This window comes from Parastagonospora nodorum (genome assembly GCF_000146915.1).
Source record: "Parastagonospora nodorum SN15 chromosome Unknown scaffold_11, whole genome shotgun sequence".
Lineage (NCBI taxonomy): Eukaryota > Fungi > Ascomycota > Dothideomycetes > Pleosporales > Phaeosphaeriaceae > Parastagonospora > Parastagonospora nodorum.
The window spans coordinates 817,919-840,772 of NW_001884559.1; the positions used below are offsets into that span (position 1 = coordinate 817,919).

A 22,854-nucleotide genomic window follows, 5' to 3' on the forward strand; every position below is an offset into this window, starting at 1 on the left:
TGGAAGAGTCGTCGCTCACGCGGGTGACGGATGACGGGCAGGCATTGACGCGCTTTCGCGAAGTCATTAGACCCAGACGCGCCTGCGCTGCCTACGCTAGTGGCAGGTCTTGGCGGAACTTCAGAACTTCAATGTCTAGCGATTGGTGAAGGGCCTAGGCAGTGACGGCACCACACATCACCACCACCATGCCGCCGCCGAGGATACCGCAAAACCTTGCGGCCCAATTCAGCCAGATGAGTCTGTCAGCATCGCGGCCGCGACGTACACGCTTCCCCGCCAGTATCACTACCGCATCGACTAACATCTTCAAGTACTCCAGCAGCCATGCTTTCCACGATGCCAATTGCTTTCGCCTGTCGCTGCCTCTGCCGTCCGCGCCTTTTCCACTACCCCATCCCGTCTGAACTGGCTCGCTCCCAAAGGTGGTGAGTCGTGCAAATCTCGAAAGGGCCGGTGTCGAGTGCCTACTGGCGGCAGCATGCGCGGCACCACGGTGGTTTGGGGCGACTACGGCCTGCGGATGCGCGACCATGACCGTCGAATCAGCGCCCATCAGCTTAAGATTGCCGAGGAGACCATCAAGAAGCGCCTCAGGGGGATGAAGTTCCGCATGTACATGCGCATTGCTGCGAACATTGGTGTATACACCAGCGGCAACGAGAGCCGTATGGGAAAAGGAAAGGGTAGCTTTGATCGATGGACGGCGAGGGTGGCGGTGAGCAAGATCATATTCGAGCTCAAGGGCGATTTGCACGAGCAAGTGGTCAGGGACGCCTTTCGGCTTGCAGGGAACAAGCTGCCTGGATTGTACGAGTTTGTGAAGAAGGGCGACCCGGCCGTCATGGGCCTGACGAAGGTCGGAGTCAACGGCGTCACTGAAGCTGATCTGAAGAGGCCCCGGAAGAAATTGCCTCTGGAAGAGACGGCGGCACGGTTACCAGAGGCTTGAGCGGGAGAAAATGCCATGATCATCCACGGGTATTGATTATCATGTACAACAATGCTAGAAATATGCACAAGACCTTTATCGGAGCTAAAACTCCTGCACCACTATGTTTCTGCCTTTCAGGCTTTGTACAAGGTGTCCAAGAAGCCCTTGGCCAGGTCAACAACAACGCTCTTGTTTGGTAGACTGCCAGCAACGCCGTATAGTGCTGCAGCATCTCCCTTGACAGCACCTTTTGCGCCCTTGCCCTCTGCAATCCTACGTCGCTCCTTGTCTTTGACATCCTCCGTTACCTCGACCAGGTCTTCTATCAGCTTGTCAACAACTGCGACGATTGGCAGTGTTACAGCAATGTGGATGGCTGGCGGGTTCTGCAATGCGTTCAAGTGCCAGCCTTTGCCCGACATGCCATCAGCGATATCGTAGATGTCAATCGTGTCAGAGAGGAAGGAGACAACCGAAACCAGAGGCTTGCCAATGACCTTCAAGTCAGAGGCTAGCTCTGGCCTTTCGCGGATAGCCGACTCGATCTTCTTCATGCCACCAACAATCTTGTGGCATGCATCAATGTAACCGTTCTCGCCCTGCTTGACAAGACTGGCCCAACATCCTGCAATCAACGCACCCGGCCGCGAACCAGCAATTGATGGCGAAGCATACACGCCTCCAGACCAGTCAGGCGAGATGAAGTATTGGTACTTGCGGAAGTCGTCGGAGCGGTACAGCACGGTGGAATTGCCTTTGGGAGCGAATCCGTACTTATGGGTATCACACGAGATGCTGGTGACACCTTGCAGACGGAAGTCAAAAGGCTCCGCTTCAAATCCAGCCTTGGTCAGCATTGGAATAATGAAAGACCCAAGACAGCAGTCGACGTGCAGAGGGAGTTTCTTCTTCTGTGCCAGCTTGCTGAGACCAGAGATGTCGTCAATGATGCCATGGGGGAAGTTGGGCGCTGAGCCGACCAACAGCACTGTATTCGGATTGACTAGAGCGGAGACGGAGGGGATATGGACCTTGTAGGTGGGCGCTTTGCATTCGACCAGATGTATCTTGATCTTGAAGTACTCGCCAGCTTTGCGGAACGCTGTGTGCGCTGTCTCGGGCAGTATCATCTCGGGCTCCGTGACGCCGCGCTCCTTGTAAGCCTTGTTGCGCGCAGAGAGGCATGCCATAAGGATAGACTCGGTGCCACCGGACGTGGTGACACCCACAGCACCTTCGGGAGCGCTGAATAGCGAGAGGACCTGTTGTGGTGTCAGCCATACAACTACGGGCGTGTGATGAGGGAGTCTCGTACCATAGCCACCACCTCGGCTTCCATCTTGCGTACGCCGGGGAAGACGTCTGGATGAATGGGGTTCGCCACAGTGAACTTGCCAAAAGCCTCCGTCTGCAGCCGGATCAAGTCCTCGCCGCCATGATACACGGCTCCGCTAACTCTGCCATCTTCCCACTTGGTATGTTCCATGCCGGCTAGCTCTCCCAGCTTCTTGCGCACATCCTCTTCGCTCCATCCTATGGTGGGCAGGCTGATGATGCGCTCAATACCGGGGCCGCTGGGTACGAGTTTTTTCTCGAGCTTGAGGATAGATTCGGCAATCTGGGTCTGCACTTTGGTCCGGACACCAGGCAGGCGCAGGAAAACACCGTAGAGGTAGCGGCGGATGCTAAGGTAGAGGTCACCGAGGGAGCCGAAGATGCCACGGCCTTTGAGTTGGTAGAAGAGCTTGCGCGTCCATCGCAGCAAGAAGAGGACGAAGACAATGTTCCGGATGCTACGGGTACGGTCAGTCTACAGGGCCTGTATGGGCGCTTGTGAGTCGGAGGTCACGTACACTTCGATGTTCAGGGCAACGAGCTGGCCTTTGGGAGAGCTCCGTCGCGCATTGAACGTGTCGCGGAGACTGACGGGGAGGCGTGACGAGCCAGGCATATTGTGCGTGAGACGAACAGTCTGGTCGGTCTGGACTAGACGGCAGCAAGTATCATGGTATGGGTACGCAGCCGGCGAATGACTACATATGAAGTGGACGCGCACCCATAGATCAAGCTTCACATGCCACTAGAAAGAGGCGCTACTGCGGCCCGTGCAGCCAACGGCTTTTGGTGCAGCCCTGCAACATCGAAGAATTGGCTGAGAAGGGAAGTTGCGCCGCTACCGAAGCTGAGGCCTCGCAACTCTCGCTCTTTGTGTCTTAATGCGTTGCGAGGACGGGGTTGTCGTGATAAGATAGCGCGAAGCTGCCTCGGCATCATCATTTATCCAGTCTCGCCTCGTCGTTTTGATTGAATGAGCGCAAGCAGCTTGATGCATCTGGCCGTGCAGACTATTGTCCAACGATGCGAGAGAGCACTGGTGACTTTCAAGATGGCCCGATTCACGCCCGATTCACGCCCTAGCCACGGCCAAGATGTGAATGATGGAGGCAAGCTAGCTACCCCACAGCTTCCTTCCCTGCATTCGCGTGCACGTCATGATCCACACGACACGCTTAATTCGAACAAGAAACAGACGTACCCGCGCCTGCTCCCGGACTTTCACCCGCTCTGACTGCCCGCTCGCTACACAGATCGTCGACATCTCCACCGTCGCGTGCGTCCCGCTGACCGGGGCGTTTCGGCAGTCGTCGTTTGGGTGTAGCACGAAGCACTCGCCATGGAGAGCAACCAGACAGCTTCGAGGGCCGCCAAGCGATTTCTCCAGGACCGCGTGCGCAACGACTGGGCCTATCCAGACGTCCCACCAGTCTGGTCGGCATCCGACGAGGAGGTGCGCGACGCCCAAGGCCTGTGCGAGCGCTACTATGGCGAGTCTGAGTCCAGCGACTCGGGCCCTGGGGAGGCCGGCCCCTACAAGTTCGACAGCCCGGACAGCATCGCCGACGCCGTGGTGCAGACACGCGATGCGCGCAGAAAGAGGCGCAAAGAGCGGCTGGAGGAGGAGATGCAGCACAACGAGGGGCTGCGGCTCTGGGTCGAGCGACGGGACATGTGGACAGGCGCGACCAGCGTCAAGAAATACGGCACCCGCACCCTCGACCACGCCGGCCCAGACGCCTTCGACATGGTGCCAGTCGCCCCGCGCCTCCTCGACGAGAACCCCATCCGCGCCTCCATCACGCCGAACTCGTATTCCGACATCTACCAGAAGATTGTCGTGTCGTCACGCACGCCCTCGGTCCCCATCAACCTGGCTGACATGACAAAGGCACTCGTCCAGGGCTGGAAGGACAGCGACGAGTGGCCGCCACGACCAGGTCTCATCGACCCCCTCGTAGGCAAGAAGCGCGGCGTGACGGGTGCTATGGCAAACGGACAGCACGGCGGCTTCATGGAGCGCCATCCACATCTCGAGAAGAGCGTAGACAGCGTCAAGCGCATGCTGCACTTGAATGGAGGCCATCATGCGACTGAGCACACAGAGGGAGGCAAAGCAGGCTGAAGGGGGGCCAGATTGGACCACAACATGATACCACCACGATATGCTGTCTGGTTGCCAGACAACCTGTAAAGCCCTGCCATACGTTGCTTGAAGCCCTTTCCGGACTGGACTTGGTTTCGTCTCCGACGAGCCCGAGCACGCTGGTCAAGCCACGGTATCGTAGGCTTATGCTAGAGCTTCGCCGGTTCAGGATTGGACTGGGCGGGTCAAGAAAGCTCCATGTATTCAGCCTCAGTCCTTTGGGTACTTGGATTAGGCTGCGGGACGCTGCATCATGCCATCTCTCCGCCTCCGAAGAGGATCCTGGGACCCTGATCACTACTATACTTTATACGCCTCTCGATTGTCATTAAAGCTGCTCTGAAATATCAAATCCCACTCAACATGTCTCAGGCTCGGCCCCTTTTTTAAACTCGTGTGAAGAGAGACATGCTAAAACACCAACGTCGCCAAATGGCTGCACAATATAATGTACGAAAGGAACAGCAAGAGCTTGTATACGGCAAATATCGTTGCATCTACGTCAAAGACATCGACTCAGCCATCATGTCATCTATCTCTTCTGGACATACTCCAACCCGTTATGTATGCTTCCCCACTTCGCTTCCCTGATATCATTGAAGTAGTTTGACCGGGGCTTCCACGGTCCGCTGTCGCCCGTCTTCGGCAAAATACCCTCTCCCTTCTTGATGTATGTCGAATTGAGATCAAGAACAGGCAGAGCCTTCATCTCGTCCGCATTCGCCACCCTCGGCACCACAGCACCCGCGCCCTTCTTCTCCATCTCGTTCAGCAACCTGCAAATCGTCTGCGCCGTCGCATCAGCTCCCAACGTCCAGGACGCATTGGTATACCCCAGCACCAGCGACGCGTTGGGCAGGTCGTGCAGCATCATGCCCTTCCACATATACTTGCTCGAAATATCAAACTTCTCCCCATCGACAGATAGCTCTATGCCGCCCGCGACCTTGAGTTTCAACCCCGTAGCAGTGACGATGATATCCGCGTGCAACTCCTGCCCGTCCTCCAGCACAATACTATTCTTCGTCACCGTCTTGATCGTGCCCGTCAAAATCCCGCCCTTGCCCTCGCGAATCGCGCGGTAAAACTCCCCATTCGGCGTCACGCACAGCCGCTGCTCCCAAGGGTTGTACTTGGGATTGAAATGCGGGTCGTGCGAGACACTCGCGGGCAATTCCTTGGTGGTTATCCCGCGGATCAGTTTCCGCGCCGTGCTGGGGAACGCGCGTGAGAAGTAGAAGAGCAGGTATCCGAAGATGAGGAAGCGCACGCGGTTGACCTTGTACGCGAGCGCAGGCGACACGAAGCGCATCGCCGATGTCAGCGGACTGACGCTGTTCTGCACGGGCAGGATGTAGCTCGGGCTGCGCTGGACGATGGTCGTTTGCTTGGCTGTCTTCGCGATCACGGGGTGGATGGTGACGGCTGTTGCGCCGGAGCCGATGATGGCGACCTCTTTCCCTGCGTAGTCCAGGTCCTCAGGCCAGAATTGCGGGTGCACGACTGTGCCGCCGAAGTTCTCGAGCCCAGGGATCACGGCGTGGAGCGGTTCTTCGTAGTCGTAGTAGCCGGTGGCGAAGACTATGAAGCGCCCGCGAAACTGCTGTTTTTGTCCGTCAGCGTCGACATCGAGTGTCCATTTTAGTGCTCTTGAGTCCCAGTTGGCTTTGGTGGCACGGTGCCGGAACTTAATCGCCTTGTCGATACCGGTATCGCGTGTGGCTTCTTTCATGTACTCCAGGATTAGGGGCCCTTCGGCGATTGCAGGCCCGTCAGTCCATGGACGCCATGGAAATCCAAACGTGTACAGATCAGAGTCAGATCGTAATCCGGGGTATTTGAACAGGTCCCATGTTCCGCCGATACTCGAGCGCGACTCCAGAATCGTATATGTGGTGCCCTTTGGTGCAGAATTCTGTACACGGTATGCAGTGTTTATTCCTGATATGCCTGCACCAATGATGATGACGTCATATTCAGAGACACCCATCTTGCCTTGGGGTCGTTGGGGAGTCTGGTATTGGTCGTGGGATTATGTGTCTGGGGAGGTGGTCGCGAAGCACTTCGTTTAAAAGACGTGTATGGCGCTAAGTCGGTGAAGCTCTCCACTTCTTCTCCTGTATCCCCTGCACCGGAAGCGGCCATGTGGTTTCTTATGAACTGCCATCCAAACCTAAAGTCTCCATTATGGCCACACGACATTCACGGACGGAGATGCATCCGACTCCACAACACACACACTACAGGCTGAGCCTCGGCGACACAACTCCCAGGCAATGGATAGAAATCTGGGGTTCCATGCATACTAGCAAGAATGCCGAGGCACCTTGAATGCAAAGCTACTTTACACTGGATGATAGCAGAGGGTCTCGCTCCATGTGATTCCGAATTTTCGCTAGCTCATCGATTAATGGTACCGAGATCGCCAGCCGAGGTACCAGATTCTTCTAGTGCGCATGCACTCCATGATGCAATTCCAAAGGTCCATGGACTTCCAAGGTTCCCGAAGGCGTGGTACGACGGAGTATATTTTGCACCGCCACATGATGCGAATGGGGTATCAGTTGCGCGTCTCCCGTAGTGCACAGAAGCGTCTCACTAGATGGGATGATTCTCTGGTTAGCTAGTGCCGAATCCCAAGTTTCCAACGCGTTTACATCTTCTCATCAATGTTCAAGATAGGCCAGACGCCTGAGTTGTAGTCGCACCTGACCTTGGTATAGAAAAATTCATTAACAAGAACACGCTCCGCAACTTACAGCCCCCAACTACATCGTCTCCCTCCCCATCTCATTCACTCCCGCCAACCTCAACTGCATTTCCCAGAACCCTTCCATCCCCCTCCTCGTCCACGCATCCCCCTCAACCACAACATCGACACTCACCCTGACCTTCCCCTCCAACCCCACCGAAAACGCCCGATGAAACCAGAAACCCACATCATCCGGCAACCAAGGCTTCCCACAAGTAATCGTGCGCCCGCCACTCTCATTCGGTACGCCGTACGTCTCCGCCTTGACTTCCTTGATAGCAGTCACATTGGTGAGGTAGTATGCATGAACTTCCGCAACGAACTGGCCTAGGGTGATGGGGCTGTCGTCGGCGTTGTGGATACTCAACGGAGTCGGAGCTTTATAATCAAACACATCGTGGCTCTCATAGTAGTCTTGTCTCTCTGCGCATTCTGACATACAGATTTCGTCGACGCGGGACAGTGGTGGGTTGAAGAGACTGTTGTCTGCAAGGGGGGATGAGAATAGTGGGACGAGAGAGGTTTGGGAGGTGTCGAGGCTGGTTGTGCGATTGTTGGCGGAGTCGAAGGTTAGGGAGATGGGGCCTGTTGATATTTGGATTGAGGAGAGGGAGGAGAGGATAGGCCAGCGGAGTCGGTAGAGGAGGTCTTTGCGGATTTTGAGCATGTGGCGGGGGATATGGTGGTCTGGCTCCATCTAAAACTTCGTCCCGATCGATTGGAATTGCTACTCTAGAATGTGTTTTAAACATCCGAAGGAGTGTAGCTGGGAGAGTTGATACCGTGCCGCGTAGATATGAGGCTAACCACTACCAGATTAGTCACGAACAGCGGCTCTAGTCAACATCGTACTATATGCAAATCGTGAATCGTTTTAATTACTATGCAGCTCATGCTCATGCTCATGACACATGGTTCAAGAAGTCGTCAACGCGTGGTAATCATATCGTTTACCGCACAGCCAAACCCTCGACGTTCTCAAACGCAAAGCTTGGGCTTCCTGGTTCTGCACTCATCGCGGCTGGCGGCAGCTCGGACCTGACCTCACCCTCACTACCGTCTTCCTTGATAATCGTACCTTCCTTGCCGCCCTCCTTGACCGTGACAATCTCTACCTCGACACACTTCTGAATGGTCTGCTTCAGTCCGGGGATCATGGATCGGAGGGTGCTGAGTTCATCGAAAGCGAGCTCACGGTTGAGGACAGTCTCCTTGGATTCGCCATTATCAAGACGACGCTTCAGACCGTTAATGAAGGGCATTGCTTTCTTTGATTCGGACTTGTCGATAGATTTTGACAGAGACTTAATGTCGAGGTTGGGATATGAGGATGAGACGAGGTCAATGTACCTGAGTCTTGTTAGTCTTGGTGGGTAGAGTAGGAATTAAGCTGCTTACTTCTTCTGCCATGCGGGCCACTCCTGCGCAGCAAATATGGTAATCTTCTTCTCCTTCTTGGGGTCAAAGTTTGCTGCTTTTCCCTTCGACAGCCTCTTGACCGCCGCACCTTCGGCCGATGTGATGTTTGATTGTGTTTGGCGGACGAACTCGCGAGCTGCGGTGAGGGAAGGGTTGGCCTCGGGGACCTTGGGCCATTGCGCATTCTGGATGGTAGATGTCTCCTTGAGAACTTCAAGCCAAATGTATTCTGCCCAATGAGGTGCGATGGGAGTCAGCATAAGCGCCTGAATCTTGATGAATTTCTTGACCAAGTCCTCGTGCATGCCAATACCAGCAGCACGTGTTGCCTCGCGATAGAAGTCACGCGCCGATGTGAAGTCGTAGAAACCGGACTTGAGTGCCAGCTTGTATGATGTCGCAGAGTAGTGTTGGAACGTCTCGTGTACCAGCAAGTTCATCTCGTTCTCGAACATGTCATCAAAGAGGAAGTAGCTGCTTCCGGCCTTCCGCTGTATGACGTCTGAGTTCTTTACGCGTTCAGTAGACCTCTTCTCAAGGTACTCTTTGGTGTCTGCAACGTAGATGGCCTCGCGAACCAGCTCTTCACACCACTTGCGCAGCTCAAAGAGCTTGAGGATGTTGCTGTTCGCGACAGTCTCTTCGAAGTTGGCGTCACCGATATCGTCTCCGGCATCAGCAAGCGCAATGCGAGTGGCATCAGCGCCGAACTTCTCGACAGCACCAGCAATGGTAAGGAAGTTGCCTGTAGACTTGCTCATCTTCTCGCCGTTGAGCATGAGATGTCCGTTGACACGGAAGCTCCTTGGCCAGTTCTCCTTGGGGAAGATCGCAGTGTGCACGTAAAGGTTGAAGGTCAAATGGTTCTGGATCAAGTCCTTGCCACTGGTACGCATGTCAAGCGGGTACCAGTAGTCGAAGTGCCGCCTCAATGTCTCAAGAGACTTCTTGGGGATGTCAGACTGAGGCAGATCGGAGCGGTCTCGTCGGCCAAAGACGTAGTCCCAGGCATCGTCTGTGAACTGCTCAGGCTTGATACCGAGAGGTCCAACTTCTTTGCCGAACATGTCCTTATGTAGGAGATGTGCAAAAGAGTAGTAGGCCTGGTAGATGGTAGAATCCGACAGACTCTCGACCATGACAGATGGATCCCATGGCACCTTTGTACCAAGACCGTAAGACCTTGCGCAAGCCCAGATGCTCAGCCAGTCGACAACTCGCAAGAATTGGTTCTTGGCTTCGGGGTAGTAAAGGTTGAGGTCACCCTCAATGTGCGATCGCACCTTCTCAGCCCACTCGCCGTCTCCACCGTTCGCTGCTGTGCCGTAGTTCATGTACCATTGGTCGAGTAGAGCGGCAACACAGTCGTCGCCACTTCGGCTCATAACTTTACCATCTGGCTCGGCGTATGCGAAAGCGTGACCAGCATCGATGAGCTGTTTGCGGACCAGGCTCTTGGCTTCCTCCACAGGCTTGCCCTTGAAGTCGCCATAAACCATCTTTCCCTTGTAGAAGCCTTCCTTGTAAGCCTTCTCCTTCGCGTCTGCAAGCTTGGCTGCATCTTTGGGCGACTGAATCTTCATGTCTTCGACCAGCTTCTTTGCGGTGAGGTTGCCGTACGTTGGGGTGTCGATGATGGGGAGAATATCGTCAAATTTGACCCACTCCTTCTGGATGCCATAGTAATCTGCCTTCTTGGCGAGGTCGAATGAGGTAATGTAGTCGTCAGGCGAGTCTGATGGCACACAGGTGACTACGGCGGTACCCTTCGTGTCCTTGACCGTCTCCATAGGGAGAATGTAAACCTCCTTGTGAACTGAAAGAGGCGCGTCAACGATAGTGCCAATGACGTCCTTGCCCTTGAAGCTGGCTACTTGTGGGAACTCGCCCCATTTGGGGAAGATGCCGGGCTGGTAGGACATGTTGCGCGCAGATCGTTGACTGCAGACAAAAAACTCGGTATCGGTGACCTTGAACAATCCATACTCGATCGTGGGGCTGACGAAGCATGATGTCTGGCCATACATGGTCTCTGGTCGTAGGGTGGCTGGAATGAAGTATGCGCTTGCGCCTTGAGGAAGCTTGCTCTCGATCTCCTTGGCCGAGTCTGCCCATTTCACGACCTTCATCTTCAGACCTGTGTACTCTTGGACACCGACACCTTCTCCAGACTGCCTGTCGTGGTCCATACATGCCTGTCCGTCCTTGGGGCTGTATACGGTGTAGCGCTTCGCGAAAATGATCTTCTTCAAGTCGAGCAGCTTCCGCATCTGCCATGCCACGAATGAGTCGTAGTATGGGTTTGCATCTGTAGTGACGAACTGCCTTCGCCAGTCTATCCTTGCACCGAAGTTGTTCAGGTCGCGCTTCGCTAGAGGTGGGAAGTACTCAATCCAGTGGAACGGGTCTGCGAACTTGTGAATCTCCTCAAGAGGGATGCCCTGCGCCAGCATGATCTGGAACTGGTACTTGGTCTTCACAGTCTTTGCCGCAGCCTTGCCCTTTTGCGCCTTGAACTTGGTAATGTCGGTCTTGGTCTCAGCCTGAGTGGGTGCGGGCGGCTCTGATACGCTGTCTTCAATGACATCCTCCACTGGGCATCGCTCGAAGTTCTGTCCAAACTGCTCCACTTCACGGACTAGTTTGTCTGCACATGCTTTGATGGGCATGCCTGTCACGTGGTAGCCAAGAGGGAAGAGGGTCCGCTTGCCAACCATCCTCTGGAATCCGGCGGTGAATTCTACTTTTGATGCAGTGAACCCGTGGCCAGCGTGGAGCGTTCCGTTCATGTATGGGTAGGCGAAGTTTCCGAACCATTTTGGATACTTTTCGTGCAGCTGGTCGGGTGTGGTGGTGTCAAACGGTTCTTCATCGAGAGACGGCGCGTCCGGATTGAAAACTCCCTGCTCTTGCCATGCTTGCTGGTAGCGCTTCTCAGCCTCGATCAGCGTGTCTCGCTTATCGGTGTTTTCGATTTTTAGTGTTTTCGACTCTGCCTCTTGTGGCTTGAGGAGATCGAGGGTTGCAGTTACGGCATCTTTGGGCACATCTTGAGGTACTGATGCTTCTGCCATGATGCCGAAACGATAATAGAAGGTAAAGGGAGCGTATGAAGATTGTCAACGTGGGGTATGCGGCGGTTCGGAAGATATTGTCAAAGCGCGTCGAGTCATACCCAAATGGGCGCAAACTTGTGGTCGCCAAGAGTTCTATGGGCCGTGCGCGGTTTTCTGTAAGAACGTCAGTCGAGGAACTGCAAAAGCACCAAGAACACCAAAATCGCCAGTTCGCAAAAGCAACAAGTCCAATCGCTGGACCGTCACTCGAATCGATGCTGTTGACCTTGTTCCGCCGCCTCTTCGGCCGGGAGAGGAGCACCCTCCCGCCGTTTGACTTCGCGAGCAACCGCTTCCACATGCGCAAGAAATGGCCGCCCAACTTCGACGAGCTGACGAAGAAGCAACAATTCCGATTCGAGCGCAAGTTCAAGCGCCGTATCAAGGACAAGGCCATACGACCCGAGTGGAACCGGAAAGTCACCATTGTGATATGGAGCTTGATCAGCTTCGTCCTCGTCTACGGCGTCCTCTTCCACGACTTTGCCAAAGACCCGTGGAACCCGAAGCCAGGCGAACAGCCGTTCATTGGCCTAAGGACTTGGATGTGGAACAAACTGGGAAACTTTTATACACATACCGAAGAAACTATGAAGGGTGGGGGAAGAGGCTCCCGAAGGCAGGAACCTCTACCTTTGGAACCTCAGGTGACGGCGAGCGAGCGCGAGCGCGTTGAGGACCAGAGGGGTTGAGTACAGATAGGCCCTGCAGTGTTCGTAAGCGAATGAATTGAAGAAGAAACATGTCACATTTTGGATCGCCTACCATTCCCGTGCCGTCGTCACCCTGATAAGCCCCGTACACAGGGAATGGCCCTTTGGGTGCTACTGGCGCATCCGGATGTCTCGCTTCAGCTTCAGTCGGCTTGACATGTTAGTAAATTTGGTGACCAAATGGCAGTAGGTAAATAACACTCACTTTGAGCTTCCACGCACGGTACCTTGTCTCCCCTGACCCCTTATACCAGTGTATGTTGCCCCATACATAGGTTTCCGAGTGGTCAAGGAAGACGTGTACAGTGGGTTGCTTGTCCATGGACTCCCTGAAAGACGTTCACGTCAGTACACTGTTGTGGCTTCAAAGCATGTACAATTATCAACTCACCGCCCCCGGTACTGGACCCACAGCTGCACCGTAAAGTGCGGTTGCCCGCATTCGTGCCATGTCTTCATGACACGGGCCTCAGTGCCCTCGATCTCCGCCGCCCACGGGGTCATCCACCACAAAGGCCCTTCGGCGAACTCCTTGACGAGCGAGAGCTGGTCAAGGCCCCGAATGACCCCGGTGAGGCCGGCGCAGTCGTCGGCGGAGATCCCCGGCGCGAAGCTCAACGTGCTGGTGCAAGTTTGGTCGCTGTTGTTGATCAGTACTCATTCCGCATCGTACCTCTCTAGCAGTCTCCAATCTATGATTAGTAGTCACTCGTCTGCTCGTTCGGGTATCCTGTCGTAATGCATGATTCTATCGTATCGCTGCTGCGCCTGGTTGGCTCGTCGAAGCTAAACAGGCTGTGTGCTCCACATAGCTCTACTACGTGTCTTAGAGTAGGCTAATTGACTTCGAATGATCAAGTGACGATGCCGAAGCTCCAGGGTTGCATCAAGGGCGTCCAGGTCTACGTATACTGACGCCGGTGAGCTGGGTATGGTGTGTGTGAAGGTATCCTGGAAGTGCCTTTCATTGCTGTCGAAGCTGGGGTCCTGATGGAATCCACAGTTCCAAAGGTAGCGTTCCGAGCCGCTATGCAGACATGAGGGTGTGCAGACCCCTCTATCTTGTATGCGAAGGTGCGCAAGTGATCTTGCGACGATGTCCGGGCTGTGGCGCGCCAATGCGAAGCTGAAGGAGGACTAACAGAGAGGAAACCTAGACTGTAATCCGATTGCATATGAAAAATTTGAACGCGAAGTAGCAGATTGACTGGATCTGCTACCTAAACAACAAGTGCGCTTTATATTACCTCATTGTGCAGTGTCTGATAACTGTAAGTAGTTGGAAAAGTTTGGCCGCGAGCGAAAATACCGTACTATGTTGCGAGAGTAGAGAATCAATCGTTGCGAGGCAGAAGAGCTGTAGTTAGTGCAGTAATCAGAAGCAAAATCAGGTGGGCAAATTTTTGCTGTTGCGGCGCAAACGCACTGTTGGCACGGGTGACCGATGCTTGTTGACACTGAGGTGAAAGCACAGAACAGTGTATCAATAACGCGTTGGAAGCAATAGTGTGGCTTGAAGCACCTCAAGGTGTCAAACAATGTCGAAAAAGAGACGTAGGGTCCATGTAGGTGCCTGAGGTAGAGATGGAAGGTGGAGTATGGTCCGGACCCTCATCACCAACTTGCTCACAGCATGCTTAAATGTTCGTATATACGCAATTTCATAGATGCCGCTCACAGTGATCTATCACAAACTCAAAACTACATGCATAACTATGTTTAGTTGACGCTTAGACGTCGATCAAGTTCTCGTCCTGTTGTCCCTCTTGCTGCTCCTCCGAGTTGTCCCGGGTGTCCTTCGTCGCCTTCTTCTCGCTGCGACTCCTTGAGTAGTACTGGTCGAGAACCTTGGCGGGAATACGGTTAAGCAATTCTCTGGGGTAGATGCGGAGGAGCGACCAGGCCAGGTCGAGCGATTCCTCAATGGTGCGCTTCTCGTAGGCACCCTGGGCGATGAAAGAGCGCTCGAACTTCTCAAGGAACTCGAGGGACAGCTTGTCCTCAGACGAAAGCGCCTCTTCACCAACGACCGCCTTCATGGCGGCGGCATCACGACCGATGGCGTACTTGGCGTACAGCTGGTTGGAAACGTCGCCGTGGTCCTTACGAGTACGGCCTTCTCCAATAGCGGACTTCATCAGACGGGAAAGCGAGGGCAAGACATTGATAGGCGGGTAGATACCCTTGTTGTCGAGTTGACGGTCAATGAAGATCTGGCCTTCCGTAATGTAACCCGTCAAGTCGGGGATGGGATGTGTGATGTCTGGCAATATTAGCATCGCGGCAGCCAGAGATGCGAAGCAAAAGCTGCAAGACAAAGACAAGGACTCATAACCCCTGCACATTTATCAACATGGCGTGTCGACAGCCGAAGCTGTGTAGCACTCTGAAAGCCATGCATGTATAGAGCAAATAATCATCGTGTCAGTCTGAAGAAGGAAAGAATGTACATACCGTCGTTGGGCATCGTCAGAATGGGGATCTGGGTGATGGATCCGTTGCGACCCTCGACACGACCAGCACGTTCGTAGATGGTGGACAAATCTGTGTACATGTAACCGGGGTATCCACGACGACCAGGCACTTCTTCTCGGGCGGCGGAAACCTCACGGAGAGCGTCACAGTAGGAAGACAAGTCGGTAAGAATGACGAGGACGTGCTTCTCGAGCTGGTAGGCGTAGTACTCGGCAGTGGTGAGGGCAAGACGGGGCGTAATGATACGCTCGATGCTGTGTCGAGTTAGTCGCAGCTACCAGCTTCCGCCGCCGCATTACGTACGTTGGGTCGTTGGCCAAGTTCAAGAACAAGGTGACACGCTCCATACTGCCGTTCTCCTCAAAGTCCTTGGTGAAGAAACGGCTCGTCTCCAAGTTGACACCCATGGCACCGAAAACGATGGAGAAGTTGTCGTCGTGGCCGTCGTGTACGCCCTTGGTGGGCTTTCCGACCAGACTGGCCTGTCTACAAATCTGCGCAGCAATCTCGTTGTGGGGCAGACCAGACGAAGAGAAGATGGGGATCTTCTGGCCACGGGCAATCGAGTTCATCGTGTCGATGGCAGAGATACCGGTCGAGATCATTTCTTCGGGGTACACCTGGCCTTGTCAGCTCCAGCTCTGCGCGACACAGTTCCGGGTCTTACTCGGGAGTAGGGGTTGATGGGACTGCCGTTGATGTCGAGGTAGTCCTCTGCGAGCACCTTGGGGCCCTTGTCGATGGCCTTTCCTGAACCGTCAAAGATACGGCCCAACATGTCCTCGGAGACACCGAGCTTCAAGCTGTGGCCGGTGAACTCGACCTTGGTCTTCTTGACATCGATACCAGTGGTGCCCTCGAAAACCTGTCGTGGTATCAGAATGCGTGCGCATGAGAGAGGTGCTGGAAGCTGTTTACCTGGACGACGGCTCGGTTTCCTAGTCATCTTGTCAGCGCGAACCTCTTTGCATATGGCGATGTCTTACCTCGAGCTTCTAGGACCTGTCCAGAGCGCTCGGTGCCATCAGGCAGCGTCAAGGACACGATCTCGTTGTATCGTGGGAATTTGACCTATTTGCCGTCTCTATCAGCTTCCGCTACATATCTCCTAGAGTCGCCATGCCACGCACATTATCGAGGACGACCAATGGACCGTTGATGCCGCCGATCGTGTTGTACCGTATGCGCGGCTGGACCGACATCATGCGGGGGTCTATAACGTCGGGCATGATGGCGGTGGTGAGCGCTTCGTCTAGGGGTGGGGTGTTGGTGGAGGAGGTTTCGTTGGCCGTAGGAGGCGCGTGTATAGCTGTAGAGGCGGTTGGCGAAGATGAAGGTCGCCGTGGTGGGTGGAGCTTGGAGCTTCCAGGTTAGCTTGAACCATGCAGATGACGATGGCCCGCGCTGCTGCCGCTCGCTTGGCACTTCGACTACTTGACATGCCCTACACGTGCATGCAGGTGCATACATCCCTCCCAGTCTGGTGTAGATGATTTGCTCGTCTCGGGATGGACCCGAGAATATTCGACAGCATCGACAGTTGTGGATTTGCACGCACCCAGGATTCCTCTGCGTCAGACATTAAGGAAGGATACGAACACCCCAGACTCATCGACATGACATAACTAGGAAGGTACATGTAACAAGTTGTAACAGCTGCTTTGATTTACATCAGGATAAGCTATTTAAGGGCCTGCTGTGGATTATCGACTTCAACGAAAGTAAGCAGGGGCCTAGGAAACCATTCACAGTACTACCATGCTTCGATTGCAACGGTAAGATTCGGTGTATAGCTCGAGGCTATAGGATGAGCTGCTATTTGTCACACTCTGGGTCACTTTCTGTTGCATTGGGCATTATGTGTAGAATTACCACGACTTCATCACAGGTAAAGGCAGCCCTAGCGTGACTGAAGCGAGTGGTCATGCTATCTAAAGCTTCATATCCGTCTCTCACCTCTTCTTGGTCTATCTCATATCTTATGATCTTCGACTCTCTAACCTCCCAACTCTCAACTTGCACCTTCCCTTGAAGATAGATCTGACTCTCGCGTTGGCCCCGAAGCTGTATGCACGTTCAACAAGCCAGCAGCATGGTAGTCACACGAGGAGCATCGACATCAGCTGGTGAGAAGGATAGTGACTACACTTTGCAAGCTGCTGCAGCGGCATCAACGGGCAGCTCGGTCTTCGGAGGCGGAAAGACAAACACCAACTCAACGCTCTCGGTTCCTCTCAAGCGCAAAATGACCCATCAGAATCTCGAGACCATCACTATCGACCCAATGTACGATCTTACGCTCATTGTCGGGACTCCGGAACACACCAAAGGCCAGAAAGCGTTCCAGGTCAGCAAGGGTGTTTTCCGGAACATCAGCGCAGTCTGGGCGAAGATGATGAACGGCAATTGGGCTGAGAGTAGCCAATCAGAGATTTGCCTACCCGACGACAGCTGTGAGGCGTTGCATATTGTTCTTCAAATCGTGCACTTCCAACTGTCAAAGCTACCCGAAAAACTCTCGCGGGAAGAACTTGTTGATCTGTCAGTTCTGACGGACAAGTACCAACTCGCGAACGCCGTCAGGGTGGGTCTCGAAATGAAGAAATGGATGGAGCCTCACAAGAAGGCCTACATGTCACGACCATCGGACGCAGCACTCCAGGATTTTATTGTCATCACATTCGCATTCAGCCTCCAGGGCGACTTCGAATATCTCGTCAGTCGCCTGGCGACGGAGCTAGAGGTTGACGCTCAGGGTAAATTCTACTATCGTGACGGCAAGCAGAAGCAGAAGCAGATTGTGTTGCGGTCAGACCTGCCTACTTCCGTATCTGGTACGGGTCGAGTACTACCAAAGAGCTTTCAAAACATTGACCTTTGAGCTAGTGAAGATTGAACGCATCCGGTGCGATATCCTGTCCGCCTGGATAACCTGTTGCGAGGCTGGTCTCGTCAACTGCATCTCATCAGTGCCTCCATGCGACAGGGCTGTATGTGCAGCAACGAAATTAGGGGTACTGTTGAGCGGCTTAAGCACCGCTGGTTTCTTTCCCAGGCCATCAAGTGCGACTCTCATGCATGCTAGCATTGCCACATACTGGAGCCTTCTGAAGTCCATTGGGAATGAGCATCAGGGTTACGCCCCATGCAACTCTACACAACCAAACAGCTTCTCATCTGGTCACCAAAGCATTTGCTCATTCGAAGTGTGCTTCGGTGACTTCGTCACTATAGGTGCCGCCAGAGTGATCCTTAAACGTCACGTACATGAGGATTTGTGGAAGCAGTGGCAGGAAGTAAGTCATTAGCAACTCGTGAATATGCTCCAAGCTGATAATGAGTAGAAGAGAATTGTCTAAGTCTTCAAACTCGACCAAACGTCGAGCAGGATGTTGGCACAGTCCGAAGGCACTTTCCTTTCCCGGCTACTATCAAGTCGCATTATGGTCGTACTCAGAGGCTATTTGAATGCTACTACACCCTTGCGAAATCAAGAAGCCCCATCGAATGCGCTTTTTACTACGTCAATATGATCCAACCAAGTGTTACTACGATCAAGCAGCCTGCCTTGGCTTCAGCATCACATCAAAACATCTGGGAACAAAACAACATCGAGGATGCCGCCATATTTTGTATGGCAGTTCCCAAGAAATTACTAGTTTGCCCTATTCAATTGATTTGATATGAAACCAAATTGAATCTTTTCTTTTAATGAAGCTGCATTAATGAACTGTGCCACACTCTTTCTGCCTGAGAAAGTTTTTAATCACCCACTATGAGCGTCTTGTCTTCATATCATCTAAGGAACGCGTGTGACGCCACAATGCGCAACCTCTACCCAATGCTTCAATCCACCCTGTGCTTGTGCAGCCGGCATGGTTTCGAGCGGCTGGCATTGCTTGCACCGTACTAAACTCAGTACGAAATTCGTATGTACCTGGTGCATAAGCTGTCGGTATATCGTGCTCCAGCACGTATGTCCAGTTCTGTAGCTCAGGGCTTGAGACATGACGACCATGCCCTGCGAGATGCAGTGATCAAGCAGTCCTTGAGTATCCTCCCTGCCCAGATTATCGTCTTCCACTGTACCTTACACCAACCTTTCACTCGCCCTCCACCTCCTTATCCTTCCCAAACATCTCATCCACCAACCCCACAAATGCCTTCATCCCCCCATCCTCCTCCCCGCTTCTCAACCCCTTCAGAATCCTCATCCCATCTGCATCCCCCTTCTTCTGCGTCCACCTCCCATCCCTATCATCAAAGCCACCCCTCCCCCTCCCTCTTCCCCGACCCCTTGATCCGCGCCCTCTGAACCCACCTCTGCGCCGGCGCATCTCGTCCTCGGGGTCAGGCTCGATGGTAGCCGCATAGACGCGTTGGAGTGTGGCCAATAGTGTCGGGTATGTCTTGAGCAAGTCCTGGAACTTTGAGCTCGTGGCAAGGGCGGAGAAGTCTGTTTTCTTCTTGAGGTAGCGTGGTATCGGGGCTGGGGGTGGTGGTTGTGGTAGGGTGATTTCGGAGGGAGGTTGTTTTGATGAGGGAGCGGGTTCGGGATGTGTGGTTTTGTGCAGCTTGAAGCAGTTGAGAGAGCAGCTGTGGGGTCGTTAGTATGAGCGATAGTGGAGCAGTATGGGAGTGTTGTACTATGGGAGTGCGCAGGTTGGACATTTGTATTTCTTGGGCTCGGCGGCGCAAACGCCGCAGAGGGCCTCTGACATTGCTGTTGTGATGATGATATGGTCCGGGGTTGTACTCAATGCAGTTATTGCAAGTTTCAATCAAAGAGAAGACGAAAAAGCGCGAAGTCAATGTCAAGGTCGCCGTCCCGTGCATGCTCAGAAAAGATGCAAGCTCTCGCGCGCCGTCCCAAAACGGCAGTTTCCCGCGGCGAAACATCGATGCCCTCATCACTCCACCAAACTTTCCTCTGCCAATCGTTCGCTAACCACCAACAATGTCTCTCGCCTCGCCACTACGACAGCAATCGCTACGCGCAATCAATTCCTGGACATGTACGTCGTGTTCGCGATCACTGGCACGGTTACCGCGAACCCGCAATGCGACCTTCACGCCTACTCGAAGATGGCTCAACACTGCGACAGAGACACGGCAAGGCCATGTACCGCGCATGGACCAGATGCATGCGAGATACAAGCAGAAGAATAGGACGGTCATGTATGTTGGCTTGAGCATGCATGCGAACACGGACGCTGACGGGGTGAAGGAACTACGTCTTTAGTGTCATAGTAGGATTCGTCGCAATAACCTACGGCTCAGTGCCCATGTACAAAATGGTACTTTCACCACTCCTATCTTCTCTGCCACGTCTAACAAACCCTGTCTGTAGATCTGTCAGCAGACCGGCTGGGGCGGCCAACCCATCAAATCCGCTGCCCACGGCGACGACACCCGCGACCCCTCCGAGCGCCTGCGCCCCGTCGAAAACCACCCTCGCCTGCGCATAACCTTCAACGGTTCAGTATCAGACGTCCTTCCGTGGAAGTTCGTCCCGCAGCAGCGCGAAGTCCGCGTCCTACCTGGCGAAACGGCACTGGCTTTCTACACCGCGACCAACAAGTCCAGCGAAGATATCATTGGCGTTGCGACATACAGTGTCACGCCGGGCCAAGTGGCGCCGTACTTCAGCAAGATCCAGTGCTTTTGCTTCGAGGAGCAGCGTCTGAATGCGGGCGAGACGGTGGACATGCCTGTGTTCTTTTACATTGATCCTGAGTTTGTCATGGATCCGAATATGAAGGGGATCGAGACAGTGACGTTGAGTTATACGTTTTTCAAAGCCAAGTATGACAAGGATGGTCATTTGACTCCTGTTGCTGGGTAGTAGGAAACAAGAATATGTGCGAGTTTGTATGAATGGCTTTGGATTGTACATTATACCCAACCCCTAGAATTGTACCAACGTTGTTCTGATTAGTGCCACCGCGTTTGACGATGCCAAAGCTCCACACTACTGCGGGAAACCAGATCCTGACTGTATCCGCATGCCTCACAAAAAGGCCTGATATCCTCCGACTGCCAGAAAGAAACCCTACTCAGGATTGCCCGGAGAATATTTCTCGCTCGTTCCTCCACTCGCGAGGCATCAGTCGAACACCACGACTCTTGGGATGCAAGCAACGACCTCTTATGGCTACGGTCTGTCAGTATAAGGGTCTGACACATAGTGCGAGAAACTGTTGCACTGACCAGCATTTTTGCCTATCTGAGTCAAGATTGTAACATTAGCCGCCCATGACAGTTCCATATCAACCTGCAGCACCTGATCACTCAGTCGTGTACGCACGTTGCAACCGGCAACGTGATTATTGAGATCGAGGGAGCTCGTATGATGAGCTGTCTCGTCATCCGTGAGGAGGTGCATGACTTGAAGAATGGAGAGCCTGGTACGTCGAGGGTCCTCCTGAGGGTACAAACTGTGTTGCTGCAAGTAATGTTCTAAGACGTGGTTATTCTGGGCTGGGTTGTCAACGTGGGGTACGCAACACGGTTTGGCGACCACATCGCGGACGACGTCGAGGTACTGGGACAGCGCTTGCTTTCGAGCAGCAGAGATACAAGCTGTGTCGTACGATCAGTATTTGGCCTCAGGTATGAGAGATCCGAATAGCTCACAATACGCATGAGGTACAGAAATCGGCTGAAGAGGTAGTCCTGTTTGGGGGATCAGGAGAGCTCCTCCTTCGTCGACCTGGCTCTGAAATGCAATATATTTCGCGATCTCCGGATACATCATGTCATTGCCGAAATGGTAAGCTACAGCCAGCCAGTCTTCCCGCTTAGGTTCTTCTAAGGCGCCGCGGTAAATGCTGAGCCACTGATCTAGGAAGCGAGCAATCAAGTGTATGAGATCGTATTTCGCAGTGATTTCAGCCAGATCCTTTAGCTCTTCCAAAGTAAGCAATCCTGGTAAAGAATGAAGGTTCTGATGCATAATGCATAGGACCAAACACATCGCCCTATGATCGTCGTTCGTGAACATGACTTGGACTTCGTATGTGTGTTGGGAGATATTTTCGACACGGCGTGCATTTCGGGCCACTGCTGCGTCCTAGAGAGGGCTATGATGGCTTATGAAGTGTTTCGAGACTTGGTAAATGCGTTCGCCGTCCGATGTACTATCATCACTGACGTGGATGAACCATTTTAGACCATTTTTAGGAACTTCGCGGTCCATATATTCCATGGGATTACTTAGTTCTCGCGGTTGACCGAAAATTTTCAGGTCCATTATCGCATCCGGATGTAGTCCAGTAACATTCATATAGCTTGTAGCCATATTGAGGGGTTTGCGAGGACCGAGTACCGAATATGACAATGTTCCGATAACAATGCGTGGTAAAATACCGTATAAAGAGATGGTCGATGGACGAGTTCCTCAGCAAAGATCGGATTCCAAGACACGTCTGTTGCAGGCGCAGCTGTAGGTTGGTGCTTAAGGCGCGTTCTGGCGCAGACAATATGACAGGAAGCAGCAGCCAGGCTCGGATTCAAGTCTCACCCATATAGCCCATTCCCCTCCTCCACCAACTACGGACGCCCAGAGCTTCCATCGTGGCACCGTACTCTTTGACGGTCTCGATTTCCTCCAGTTTGCCGTAAGGGACCTTTTGCTCTTGCTTAATGCCATCGTCAAACAGTTTCTCCGCGGGCTTCTTCACCAACTGGAAGTCTTTATATCGCAACCTCTGCACTGTTGACACCCAATCTTTTACACCGGATTCAGTGCCTTGGCAGTACATGATGCCTGGACAGCCTCCATAGCGAAGCAACGCGTATACGTTGTAATTGGCAGCAGCTTGCCGTAATTTGGCGACCTTCTTTCGTGATGTAATATGGTGTGTGCGTATGAGTGCATTATATATAGAGACGGACATGCCACCGACTTGTTTCTGGTGAGAAGAGTGGTGCTGCAAGATGCATCCATCAAGGCTATAGGAACG

General features: G+C 53.4%; 15 protein-coding genes across 15 annotated transcripts; 5 read left to right on the plus strand and 10 right to left on the minus strand.

Moving 5' to 3' along the window:
- Positions 1-481: 481 nt before the first annotated feature.
- Positions 482-952, plus strand: SNOG_07643 (hypothetical protein; the record flags this gene model as incomplete). Its single annotated transcript, XM_001797924.1, has 1 exon — positions 482-952. The coding sequence occupies one exon, from the start codon at positions 482-484 to the stop codon at positions 950-952; it is 471 nt and encodes a 156-aa protein (XP_001797976.1).
- Positions 953-1,068: 116 nt separating this feature from the next.
- On the minus strand, positions 1,069-2,885 carry SNOG_07644 (hypothetical protein; the record flags this gene model as incomplete). The annotated part of the gene is made up of 3 exons (XM_001797925.1): positions 1,069-2,196; positions 2,250-2,727; positions 2,749-2,885. The coding sequence occupies 3 exons, from the start codon at positions 2,883-2,885 to the stop codon at positions 1,069-1,071; spliced, it is 1,743 nt and encodes a 580-aa protein (XP_001797977.1).
- Positions 2,886-3,608: 723 nt separating this feature from the next.
- On the plus strand, positions 3,609-4,394 carry SNOG_07645 (hypothetical protein; the record flags this gene model as incomplete). The annotated part of the gene is made up of 1 exon (XM_001797926.1): positions 3,609-4,394. The coding sequence occupies one exon, from the start codon at positions 3,609-3,611 to the stop codon at positions 4,392-4,394; it is 786 nt and encodes a 261-aa protein (XP_001797978.1).
- A 493-nt stretch (positions 4,395-4,887) lies between these two features.
- On the minus strand, positions 4,888-6,405 carry SNOG_07646 (hypothetical protein; the record flags this gene model as incomplete). The annotated part of the gene is made up of 1 exon (XM_001797927.1): positions 4,888-6,405. One exon carries the CDS (start codon positions 6,403-6,405, stop codon positions 4,948-4,950), a length of 1,458 nt encoding a protein of 485 aa, XP_001797979.1. The 3' UTR covers positions 4,888-4,947.
- A 663-nt stretch (positions 6,406-7,068) lies between these two features.
- SNOG_07647 (hypothetical protein) lies at positions 7,069-7,834 on the minus strand (the record flags this gene model as incomplete). Its single annotated transcript, XM_001797928.1, has 2 exons — positions 7,069-7,123; positions 7,224-7,834. 2 exons carry the CDS (start codon positions 7,832-7,834, stop codon positions 7,069-7,071), a joined length of 666 nt encoding a protein of 221 aa, XP_001797980.1.
- Positions 7,835-8,024: 190 nt separating this feature from the next.
- SNOG_07648 (hypothetical protein) lies at positions 8,025-11,660 on the minus strand (the record flags this gene model as incomplete). Its single annotated transcript, XM_001797929.1, has 2 exons — positions 8,025-8,517; positions 8,566-11,660. 2 exons carry the CDS (start codon positions 11,658-11,660, stop codon positions 8,118-8,120), a joined length of 3,495 nt encoding a protein of 1,164 aa, XP_001797981.1. The 3' UTR covers positions 8,025-8,117.
- Positions 11,661-11,917: 257 nt separating this feature from the next.
- SNOG_07649 (hypothetical protein) lies at positions 11,918-12,394 on the plus strand (the record flags this gene model as incomplete). The annotated part of the gene is made up of 1 exon (XM_001797930.1): positions 11,918-12,394. The coding sequence occupies one exon, from the start codon at positions 11,918-11,920 to the stop codon at positions 12,392-12,394; it is 477 nt and encodes a 158-aa protein (XP_001797982.1).
- Positions 12,395-12,802: 408 nt separating this feature from the next.
- On the minus strand, positions 12,803-13,159 carry SNOG_07650 (hypothetical protein; the record flags this gene model as incomplete). Its single annotated transcript, XM_001797931.1, has 2 exons — positions 12,803-13,055; positions 13,125-13,159. The coding sequence occupies 2 exons, from the start codon at positions 13,157-13,159 to the stop codon at positions 12,803-12,805; spliced, it is 288 nt and encodes a 95-aa protein (XP_001797983.1).
- A 902-nt stretch (positions 13,160-14,061) lies between these two features.
- On the minus strand, positions 14,062-16,119 carry SNOG_07651 (hypothetical protein; the record flags this gene model as incomplete). Its single annotated transcript, XM_001797932.1, has 7 exons — positions 14,062-14,678; positions 14,870-15,144; positions 15,194-15,510; positions 15,558-15,755; positions 15,809-15,828; positions 15,877-15,961; positions 16,021-16,119. The coding sequence occupies 7 exons, from the start codon at positions 16,117-16,119 to the stop codon at positions 14,146-14,148; spliced, it is 1,527 nt and encodes a 508-aa protein (XP_001797984.1). The 3' UTR covers positions 14,062-14,145.
- Positions 16,120-16,142: 23 nt separating this feature from the next.
- On the minus strand, positions 16,143-16,472 carry SNOG_07652 (hypothetical protein; the record flags this gene model as incomplete). The annotated part of the gene is made up of 2 exons (XM_001797933.1): positions 16,143-16,334; positions 16,449-16,472. The coding sequence occupies 2 exons, from the start codon at positions 16,470-16,472 to the stop codon at positions 16,143-16,145; spliced, it is 216 nt and encodes a 71-aa protein (XP_001797985.1).
- A 510-nt stretch (positions 16,473-16,982) lies between these two features.
- On the plus strand, positions 16,983-17,771 carry SNOG_07653 (hypothetical protein; the record flags this gene model as incomplete). Its single annotated transcript, XM_001797934.1, has 1 exon — positions 16,983-17,771. One exon carries the CDS (start codon positions 16,983-16,985, stop codon positions 17,769-17,771), a length of 789 nt encoding a protein of 262 aa, XP_001797986.1.
- A 1,222-nt stretch (positions 17,772-18,993) lies between these two features.
- On the minus strand, positions 18,994-19,611 carry SNOG_07654 (hypothetical protein; the record flags this gene model as incomplete). The annotated part of the gene is made up of 2 exons (XM_001797935.1): positions 18,994-19,486; positions 19,538-19,611. The coding sequence occupies 2 exons, from the start codon at positions 19,609-19,611 to the stop codon at positions 18,994-18,996; spliced, it is 567 nt and encodes a 188-aa protein (XP_001797987.1).
- A 564-nt stretch (positions 19,612-20,175) lies between these two features.
- Positions 20,176-20,825, plus strand: SNOG_07655 (hypothetical protein; the record flags this gene model as incomplete). The annotated part of the gene is made up of 2 exons (XM_001797936.1): positions 20,176-20,187; positions 20,241-20,825. 2 exons carry the CDS (start codon positions 20,176-20,178, stop codon positions 20,733-20,735), a joined length of 507 nt encoding a protein of 168 aa, XP_001797988.1. The 3' UTR covers positions 20,736-20,825.
- A 121-nt stretch (positions 20,826-20,946) lies between these two features.
- SNOG_07656 (hypothetical protein) lies at positions 20,947-22,190 on the minus strand (the record flags this gene model as incomplete). The annotated part of the gene is made up of 4 exons (XM_001797937.1): positions 20,947-21,044; positions 21,101-21,472; positions 21,527-21,797; positions 22,044-22,190. The coding sequence occupies 4 exons, from the start codon at positions 22,188-22,190 to the stop codon at positions 20,947-20,949; spliced, it is 888 nt and encodes a 295-aa protein (XP_001797989.1).
- Positions 22,191-22,401: 211 nt separating this feature from the next.
- Positions 22,402-22,653, minus strand: SNOG_07657 (hypothetical protein; the record flags this gene model as incomplete). The annotated part of the gene is made up of 2 exons (XM_001797938.1): positions 22,402-22,575; positions 22,606-22,653. 2 exons carry the CDS (start codon positions 22,651-22,653, stop codon positions 22,402-22,404), a joined length of 222 nt encoding a protein of 73 aa, XP_001797990.1.
- Positions 22,654-22,854: the final 201 nt, after the last annotated feature.